The sequence below is a fragment of the Suillus subalutaceus genome, assembly GCF_016647625.1.
Source record: "Suillus subalutaceus strain FC151 chromosome Unknown DFJ58scaffold_791, whole genome shotgun sequence".
Classification (NCBI taxonomy): domain Eukaryota; kingdom Fungi; phylum Basidiomycota; class Agaricomycetes; order Boletales; family Suillaceae; genus Suillus; species Suillus subalutaceus.
Genome location: NW_024541040.1, coordinates 336 through 11374, shown reverse-complemented (window position 1 = coordinate 11374; position 11039 = coordinate 336). Strand labels below are relative to the sequence as shown.

Below are 11039 nucleotides of genomic sequence, written 5' to 3'. Positions count from 1 at the left end.
AGTAATCCACAATTCAGGCGTCACGAGGGAATGTCAGAATTATACATATTCCCACCTCACAAAATGATGACCAGGGGACCGACGGTGTCAGCAGCAGCCTGGCTTACTACAAAACCTGCGACATCGTCTAATGTCGTACAAAAGGCCAAGGCACACAGCAGATTTGTGGGAAACATTGACGCAGGACTAATTATGGAAGGTGAAACCGAGTTTGAGTGAAAAGCCAGTGTCACAACAATGTTTGCAAGCGATTGGTATTGTCAGTCATAACTTGGGAGTCATTGTCGATGATCTCAATGCGCGGGAGTACACCGATATTTTTAATAATCACGGTGAGTTCCTACCAGCCTGCACCACTGGTCAGGTAGTAGTCGGAAGAGGAGGCACGTTCGAGCGGTTTCGGATGACAGACGATGACATTGGACTGACATCGCTTGGTCGACGTGGTTTTGACAGACATAGACAGAGCAGATAACGGGTGCATTCGAGGAGTAGTTACTGGAGAGGCAGAGTTTGGCGCGCAATTTATCATTGGCCAGGGAGTAAAAACGGGGATCAAGATCGTGACTGATAGAATACAAGTCATGGGTATAATGAGGCTGGGCGCTTCAGCTGCACAGCCTATAATACAAGCTGTGGAAAATATGTTACACATAAAAGGTACCAGCTCAGACTTCCAGTGTACTCAACTCTGACTCGACCTAAACGCACATTGTGTTGGGGTATCAAGATATATCATAGTAAGTTATGGTTTTGGACTTTGTCGAATGAAGCTGAGACCAGGGATGCACTCGGTAGTTGAAACTGAGGATCATGTCTTCATCCATCATTGGAATTCAGGAGGCATCAGAGATAATGCCCAGCCAAAAATTCGAAGGACATACTGGTTGGGTCACAGGGACCATACATTCTGCCAGACGGACAGCGGATGATGACTTGTTCAAGCGATGGCTCACTGCGGATGTGGAACCTGAAGAATGGGAAACAGATAGGAGACGACTGGCGGGACGGAGATAGTGAAGTACGGACGATAGCATTGTCTCCGGATGGGAAAGAAAGTGGTTAGCGGCGGGAGTGTGGATGGGCGCAGTGAGGTTGTGGACATCGACATAGGCAAAGTCGTCGCGAAATGGATGGGACATACGAATGCGGTGTGGTCTGTCTGCTGGAGTCGAGATGGTCAGCGAGTAGTGAGCGGCTCCTACGATGGGACTGCAAGGGAGTGGGACGTGGAGAACGGAGAGACAGTCCTGGGTCCGATTGAGACTTGGCACGAACGCGTGGAGGCAGTTGTCTACTCGCCAGACATGACCATGTTTGCGACTGCTGGAAGCTCGGTTCCTGATTCTGAGTCCGCAATCAAAATCTGGAATTTGAAGACAGGCGAACTTGTTGCAACTCTCAAAGGACACACAAATTGGGTGTATTGCCTGGCTTGGACCCAGTTGGCGCTTATATCTGGGTCAGTTGATTCCTCAATTAGGACATGGGATACAAAAACATGGAAGGAGATCGCTGTGCTCGGTGAGCACACCAACCGCTGTCTATGCCATTGCTATATCACCAAATGGCTGCATCCTCGCAAGCGCATCCTACGACAACACAGCTCGATTGTGGAATCTCGACAACGGCCAGCCCATCGGTTTCTCCGCTCAAACATGCGCATTTCGTGAACCGCGTGTCCTTTTCAGCAGATGGAAAGCTGCTAGCTACCGGCTGCGATGACCACAACGCGTATATATGGGATATTTCTGCGATATTAAAAGAGGCTGGCCTCGACGACCTTCTTTTGGACCAGCGCGACAAGTCGCTACTCGCTGTACGTGACGATCTCATCAGCAGTTCTCTTTTCATTTAAGCTTGCGCATTCTAGACTGATGCTACACCACATCCTGTCCGTCAGTCAACCATGGAGTCCTCTCTGGTACCCCCGTGGTTTTTTAGAGGACACACCAAATCGTGCTCACGTACGTCGTTAATAATGCCTCATGCACTGGTCCTGTTTTTATTGTCTTAATGGTCTCAGTTGTCTGTACAAACACCGTCCCCGGCCTCTATCATTGCCATCGCGTAGAAACACTCTTCGTGGCCGTTTTTTTGACTTTATTCCGCCCCATACACCCCGACTCGGATGCACACGATGCGCCACCCCGACCCCCGTCCTTTCCACTTGGTTCGAAATCATCTTTCTGGCAAGTCAGGTGGTGCAGACATCGAGTTGCACAAGCGCCCCCCAAGAGTAGTTGAAGTCTCCTGCCGGCCGAACAGATACGTATGTCACTTTATCCTTCTCGGATGTTCAACTCCTGATATCATTTTCTCCTTATTTGCCAGCCGCTACTTGTATGTCACTTTGTCTTCTCGGATGTTCAACTCCTCCTGATATGATTTTTTCCTTCAAACTCTATCTCACATCACGTAGAGAAACGATTCAGCAAGAGAGAGACGGAGGCCAATCTGGGAAAATCCTGCTGCAAGCAGTTCACGCCCTCCCAATAGCACCATCACGCAGAAATTCAGCGGCCCAGCTCATACCCAGTCGTCTTCGCAACTGCATGCTGCCGTTTCCACCACCACTGCACCTCCCATCGTCGCTAATACAACTTCAAATACTAATCGTCATGCCACGACCACAAACGCTGGTCGCTGGGCTCGTTTCTGGCACTTTATTTGTTGCACCTCTTCTGAGTATACTGACGGCCATCATTAATCTTTACGACGATCCATTACTTCCCATATGTTATCCCATCCCTCGAGTACACACAATGAAGGCATAAATTTGTTTATCGCATACTTTATTGGGACCTCGTGTGGAGCCCCGTACATGGGAGCCACGCAATTTGCTTCCACGGAACGATTCTTCTTACATATGGTAGATGGTATATGTCTGGTTTCTAAACTTCATTATCGACGTAGTTATTTGTAACATGTTTATAGGAGCGTGATTACCGGCGTTGGCAGCAATCTTACTTGCATCCAGCCTCAGCTGGCTGGACCGGCAGTGTGAAGAATACATCGTGTGGAGTCTACAATAAAGCTTATAGCACGTCACCCGTCATCCACTGATCGTGGACACATATACAGCAGTTGCAAATAACGTGAAATATGAATACTGCGATTAGCTCGGCACATAAATAAAGACTGCAACATCGTCTAGCGTCGTACAAAGAGCTAGGTATTGCAAAGGCACACGGCAGATTTGTGAGATGCGTTACGCAGAACTACTTACTAGTAGTGAAGGCGAAACCGAGTTTGAATGAAAAGGCTGGTGTCAAAATAAGGTTTGCAAGCGACGCGGATTGATATTGTCAGTCGTTACGTGGAAGTCATTATCGATTATCTCAATGTGCGGACGCCGATACAAGTATCATTTGTATCGCTGATATGTTCGGTGATCATGACAAGTTCCTGTCAGCCTGCACTACTGGTCAGGTAGTAGTCCGATTAGCACTATAGCTGAGAGGAGACACATTCGGGCGGTTGTGATGACGGAGACCATCCCTCGATGACGGTTGGATTGACATCAGGTATCATCGCTTGGTTAATGCAGCTTTGACAGACATAGAACAGCCTGAGCCAGACGACGGGCGCGTTCGAAGAGTAGTTTGCTGGAGAGGCAAATATCTGGGGCGCAATTTACCATTGGCCAGGCTGTGAAAACGGGAACCAAGATTGCGACTGATGGAATATAAGTCATGATCAGAAATGAGGCCGAGGCCTAGGCTTGGGCGCTTCAGCTGCACAGCCTATCATACCAAATGTGAACGTACCAGCTCGAATTTCCAGTACTCAATTCTGACTTGACCTAAACGCCCATTGTGTCTCGGTGTCAAAACACATCGTAGTAAGTGATGATTTTGGACTTTGGTGAATGAAAGCTGAGACAATGATACACTCTATAGTTGAAACTGAGGATCATGTCTTCATCCAACGTTGGGATGCAGGGTGGATCAAAGATAACGCCCAGCCAAAAATTCGAAGGACACACCGATTGGGTCACTGGGGCCATACATCTCCCAGACGGACAGCGGATGATGACTTGTTCAGGAGACTCGCTGCGAGTATGGGACTTGAAGAGTGGGAAACAGATAGGACACGACTGGCGGGACGGAGACAATCAAGTGTGGACGATAGCGTTGTCTCCGGACGGGAAGAAAGTGGTTAGCGGCGGGTGTGTAGACGGCGCAGTGAAGTTGTGGGACATCGACACAGGCAAAGTCATCGCGAAATGGATGGAACATACAGAAAAAGTGGTTTCTGTCTGTTGGAGTCGAGATGGTCGGCGAGTGGTGACCGGATCCCTCGATGGAACTGCAAGGGAGTGGGACGCGGAGAAGGGAAAGACAATCCTCGGTCTAATTGAGACTGGGCACCAACAAGTGCACGCAGTCATCTGCTCGCCAGACATGACCATGTTTGCAACCGGTGGATGCGACAAGTGGACTCCTGGAACACTAGCGCAACTGGTATACACAGTACGCGAGGAACCAGTCAGAATTTGGGATGCGAAGACAGGCAAGCTTGTCGCCACTCTCAAAGGACACACACTTTGCGTGAATCAGTTGGCTTGGACCCCGGATGGAAAAATACTTATCTCCGCGTCAACCGACGGGTTGATTAAAACATGGAATACTTCAAATTGGAAACAGATCGCTGTGATGGGGCACACCGACATTATTAATGACATTGCAATATCTCCAAATGGCCGCATCCTCGCAAGCGCATCGAATGACAACACCGCACAATTGTGGAACCTTGACAACGGCCAGCCCATTGGCTCGCCCCTCCATCATACGCTTTACGTGCTCTGTGTGTCCTTTGCGTCCAGATGGAAGACTACTAGCCACCGGTTGCCTTCAATGATAACGCGTACACATGGGATGTTTCTGCAATATTACAAGAAGCTGGCCTCAACGACCTTCTTTTGGACAAGCGAAACAAGTCGCTACTCGCTGTACGTGAAACTCTCATAAACAATCCTCATTGCACCCAAGCTTATGCTTTCTAGACTGATGCTACACGACGTCCTGTCCGTCAGCCGATCAAGGTCCTAAATCAAGTACCCCGAGGTTTTTTCGACGACATACCTGACCGTGCTCACGTACGTCGTTAATTATATCTCATCCAATATTGTTTTCATCACAATGTTTTCAGTTGTCTGCACAATACCGCACCCACTCCCTACCACCACCATCGTTTGGACACACCCTTCGTAGCCGTTTGTCATCTTTATTCCGCCCTATGCACCCTGATACACGCCATACGCCATCCCGCCCCCGTCCTTTCCACTGGATTCGAAATCGTCTTTCTGCCAGACGAAGCGCTGCACATATCGAGCTGCATGAACGTCCCCCAGCAGTAGTTGACGTCCCGCTTTGCCAGGCCAAACCCGTATGTCACTGTATCCTTCTCGGATGTTCAACTCCTGATATCATTTTCTCCTTCGAACTCTATCTCACATCACGTAGAGAAATGCTTCAGCAAGAGAGAAACGGAGGCCAATCCCGAGGCCAATCCGAAAAAATCCTACTGCGAGCAGCTCACGCCCTCCCAATAGCACCGTCACGCAGCAATCCAGCGGCGCAGCTCAAACCCAGTCGTCTTTGCAACCGCATGCTACCGTCTCCACCTCCACTGCACCTCCCGTCGTTGCTAATGCAACTTTGAATGCTAATCCTCATGCTACGATCAAACACGCTGGACGCTGAACCCGCTTCTGGCTCCTTATCTGCTGCACCTCTCCTGAGTATACTGACGGCCATCATTAATATTTACGACGATCTCTTACTTTCCATATGTTATCTATTCCTCGAGTACATACAATAGAGGCATAACGTTGTTTATCACATACTTTATTGGGACCTCGTGTGGAGCCCCACACATAGGAGCCCCGGAAATTGCTTCCACGGAACGATTCTCCTTACATATGATAGATGGTAGATGTCTGGTCTCTAATCTCGATCATCGACATGGTTATTTATTGTGTTGTAAGGCCATGATGCATGACGATCGGACTCGGTCATATTCCTGTCAATGAGCAACTCGGTCCTCATGTCAGTCAACTTAGTACTGGGGACTTGAAGGTCCTCGGTATTTGTTTTCAGTATCCCTACTCCCTCAGAGGCATCCATAAGTGACATCGAGATATGCATATGTTTATTTGAACCAGGTCATAAAATAAATTAATACCACACTATTAAGCCAACCTATGACAACATATTTACGAGCGGTAGGTGACCTTGTAAACAGATGCTATCATGGGGATGGTATCATTAAATCCATTGAACCGAAATACGGCTCCGTAACCGGACATGACTCTCATTCACTGACGCCTGAACGCTCAATACTGAGGCGCATTCATTGGGTACTGGTCTTGATACGATTCTGGAGACTTGTAATCTTCGCTGAGGGGAAGCACGAGGGCTGCAACACAGTAGATGATCACAACGGCATACTCCATGAGCATATCCATTACGAGGTAGATCTGCCATTCGCCCGTGAAGATGTTGAATTTTGCGAGATCGCTAGTGTCGGCTTGGGTGGTTGAAGTTGAGGTTATCGAAAACGAGCTCGAAGAGAATGTGGACAATATGCTGTAGAGCGTCCGAATAGCCAGGAAGGGAAGTGCGACGGAGATGGCCTTCAAGAGCTGAAGATAATGCGTAAGAACATTGGTCGGATAGATGACGGTGCTTCGAAAAGCTCACCTGCTTGCGGTATCTCATGACAGAGCGGATTTGGGTCCATTGGTGCACGCAAATGCCGACAAGGATAATGTATAGGACGGCAAAGAGGATGACACCGGCTCTGCGCATAATGTTCCCACTCGAGCTTGAGCCCGAGCTAGAACTTGTCTCATCGGAGATACCGGTAATGGTAAGGATGAGAGCGATCATGCCGAGGAGTTGAAGAAGGCGGAATGGTCTTTGATATCTCGGAAATCCATCAGGAGTTTGGAATCTATGGTAATGTTCAGTGCATTCCATACAAAATGGCAACTGGATGAACGCACATTGAGTGCAACAGACCCAGCGTGCAAAGCAACAGTGGTGATAGGCCAGATGCTTCTAGAGCATAACCACCGATGTATAGCGAAGTGTTCACGGGAGTAACTTCCTCAGCTGCGACAAGCAAAGCACCACCCAATACTCGAACTGAAGGTGTAATAGGGTTAAAATTATGTCTTCAATAAATCAAACGACTTACTGATGCAGAATACCAACAGCAAGATCCACCCATCACCTCGGGCCATGCCGTACTTGGACACTATCTTGATGGAAACTAGCAGGAAGGGAACATACATTGCGATGGTCACTGCTGCAAGGACGCCATGAGAGTCGAGAGCCATTGTTCCTGAAAAATTGGAGTGGAGGGAAGAGGAGGAGTGATGAAATTATGGAGTATGATGGAATGGATGGCTGCCTTTTGTATGAAATCATGGTGGACAAGGGCAGTGCTAGTGGGTGCTACCCTGAGCTGCCTCATTGCGTAAAAACGAAACCTCTATGAGTTTGACAGCTGCAAAGCTAGCAGCTGCGAGAGGCTGTGACGGGAGTGAGCATGAAGCGGATGCAGTTGAACTTCATACTGCGCTTGAACTTTGAAGTACTGCGTAGTATAGTAGGGTCGGTCCCTGATCAAAGCCGTGGCTGGCAGGACAACCAGGTACGTAAGAATCCATGAATCGCGGTCCGTACCAAATACACAATTCCTTTAGGAAATTAAATTTGATGCATCACATCGTCTATATCGCACCACAGCTTGTGACTTACGTCTGGCAACCAAAATAACAACAGCCTCTTGGCAGTGCAAACAACAAAGTAATGCAGTGGAATCGTCAATTTTTTAGGCTCACATGACGTTGGATTCAATCCAAACACCAGTGTTCGGCAAACGCACTGGGTCGGACAGTTCAGAAGCACGACCCTTGGTTAATGTCAAGTTGGCCTCATGCATGGCCACTGGCTAGAGGCCTCATGACCGATCGACCTATCGATTAATCGGAGCTCCGAACCTACGACTTATTCAGCACGGCTATCACTGCAAACTTCACTAGGCTTTTGGAGATGTGGGGAATCGTAGGGCACATGTTTGTCGGCAGGGACAACTCGGAGACGCGCCACCTATGTCATGCCATTCGATGGGGGCCGCCATCAGAGAACCGGTGGATTCTTTAGGGTGCGTTTCGTTGATTGCGGAGCCTTTAGGTCTTAATATACGACATATTACTTTGAACGACGAAGATAAAGGACATCTGATGCGGCGGCAGTGGCTCGACAAGCTATGAGCCGCTGTGGTCGGGAACGAGCAAGGTTAGGTGGCCCGCTCGATTATCACGTGTAGCCTGGTACTAACTCGTGATATCACCGTGGCACTTCCCTTCGTCCGACCAACGACAGCTCAGAGACTCTTTGGGATTGTTACTATGCTTCAAGCTTCAGTTGTCACCCACTCATTATCAGCCGAAGACAAGTTACCAACGACCATATGTCCAACTAACGCCATTCTTGCCTCCACAACCAGTCAGCATCAGCTGGCGCCAACGTCGCTTAGGCACGTGGGAGCCCAACCTACCAAGCAACCACAAGCGTATCTTAAACTAACATGTCACGTATCAGTGAGTGAGTTTTCTCAATAATACTCCTGCAGTAGATAGACATAACTTATGTGTGGGTATGCGAGTCTGTGCGTACGGGTCTGTTATCTGTATAATGATAGGGCGTTTGAGTGGATCGGTGACAGTTGAACGTTGAACTGACATCAGGTCGTGATGATCAAGGATGACAACCGCTTGGTTTGACACAGAACAGAACCAGCTTCCCAGTGGATGTTGGATACGCCCAATAGAAGGAAGTCATATGCATGAGGGAGATTCTACCCCTTTCTGGTTGCGGCTAGTTCGGGATTCTGCAATTTGTGTCGAGTTGAAGCTGAAGGTTTGCCGCGGAGTGCGGAAGGTTTATCAATTTTACCGTCGCTTAAACAAATGCTAGGATCGGCGCCAGGACCCAAGTAAGAGACACCAACATGGAGTAAAACCGTTAAGTAACATGTAGCTAATTAGGGTTCGGCGTAGTTTTTTCGTAGTGAGACGCAGTAAGATATACATTTTACGCACGAGATGTGTATCGAGTTGGCGACTCGGAGATGACGAGCGCGTTCAAGGAGGAGTTGGTTGGGGAGAGGTGGATGCACAATTTAGCATATTATACAATGACCAGGTAGTAAAGCCGGAGACAAAAATTGTGAATGATGGAATGCGATCACAAATGAGGCTTAGGTCGTTGCACAGCATACGCCATACGAGGATAATGCATGGGAAACGTACCAGCTCAGACTTCTAGTGCACTCTTGACCTATACGCCCACTGTGTCTTGGTGTTAAGATCTGTTAAGAAACATATCGTGGTGAGTGATGATTTTGGACTTTGTTGGATGAAAGCTGAGACGTGCGCGCGGTAGTTGATTATGTCTTCACCCATTGTTGTGACGCAAGAGACATCAACATCGATAAAGCCCTGTCAGAAATTCGAAGGTCACACCGGTTGGGTCACTGGCGTCATACATCTGCCAGACGGACAGCGGATCATGTCCTGTTCGAGTGGCGGTTCGTTGCGGATATGGAACCTGAAGAGCGGGAAACAGATAGGCAACAACTGGCGGGACGGAGATAGCGGAGTATGGACGATGGCATTGTCTCCGGACGGGAAGAAAGTTGTTAGCGGAAGTGAGGACGGCGGAATGAGATTGTGGGACATCGACACAGGCAAAGTTATCGCGAAATGGATGGGACATACAAAAACAGTGTGGTCTGTGTGCTGGAGTCGAGATGGTCAGCGAGTAGTGAGCGGATCCATTGATGGGATTGTAAAGGAGTGGGACGTGGAGAAGGGAGAGACAAACCTCGGTCCAATCAAGACTGGGCACAAAAACGTGTACAAAGTCGTCTACTCGCCAGACATGACCATGTTTGCAACTGGTGGATGCGACGAGCCCACGGTTCCTGATAACGAGCACCCAGTCAAAATCTGGGATGCGAAGACAGGCAAGGTTGTTGCTACTCTCAAAGGGCACAAGCGCCCTGTGTTTTGCTTGGCTTGGACTTTGGATCGAAAAACACTTATATCTGGGTCATCTGATCGCTCGATTAGGACATGGAATACTTCAAACTGGAAACAGATCGCATTACTCGATGGGCACACTGGCACTGTCTTTGCCATTGCAATATCTCCGAATGGCCCCATTCTCGCAAGTACATCATCCGACAATACAACACAATTGTGGAACCTCGACAACGGCCAGCCCATCAGTTCGCCCCTCCACCATACGAATTTCATGAACAGCGTTTCCTTTTCATCAGATGGAAAACTACTAGCCACTGGCTGCGATGACAAGAATGTATATACATGGGACATTCCTGCTGTATTAAAAGGAGCCGGCCTCGACGACCTTCTTTCGGACCAGCGCGACAACTCAGTAAGTGATGTTTTCATTGAGAGTTCTCTTTGCATTTGAGCTTATGCATTCTAGGTTGATGCTACACGACGTCCTGTCCGTCAGCCAATTAAGGTCTCCCCTCGGGTACTCCGAGTTTTTTTCGACGACTCACCAGATCGTGCTCGTGTAAGTAGTTAGCATCTCCTCCTGTATTTTCCTGATTTTATGTTCTCAGTTTCCTGCACGACCCGATGTTCATGATACGTCATCCCTATCCCGCCTGTTTCACTGGACTCGAAACCTACTCTCTGGGGGAAGTGGCTCTGGGATCGAGCGGCGCTCAGTTGATATCCCGTATGCCAAGGGCAAACGTGTATGTCATTTCTTCCCTCTCAGAAGTTCGCACTTCATTTCGCACCGCACAGAGGAACGCTTGTGCAAGAGAAAAGCGGAGGCCAATTTCGAAAAACGCTACTGCAAGTACCTCACACCCAAATGCCACGCAGCAATCCAGTGGCGCGGCTCAGTCACAATCATCTTCACAGCCACATGCTGCTATCTCCATGCAGTCTACCATACCACCAGCCATCGCTACTCCCCGAA

The 11039-nt window shown here is 48.7% G+C and overlaps 1 protein-coding gene across 1 annotated transcript; it reads right to left on the bottom strand.

Annotated features, from left to right (window-relative positions):
- Positions 1-6135: 6135 nt before the first annotated feature.
- DFJ58DRAFT_751709 (uncharacterized protein) lies at positions 6136-7611 on the bottom strand. The gene is made up of 4 exons (XM_041387782.1): positions 7207-7611; positions 7013-7154; positions 6708-6960; positions 6136-6649 (listed from the first exon to the last, which is right to left on the bottom strand). The coding sequence occupies exons 1-4, from the start codon at positions 7346-7348 to the stop codon at positions 6341-6343; spliced, it is 846 nt and encodes a 281-aa protein (XP_041234633.1). The 5' UTR covers positions 7349-7611; the 3' UTR covers positions 6136-6340.
- Between the last annotated feature and the right edge of the window lie 3428 nt (positions 7612-11039).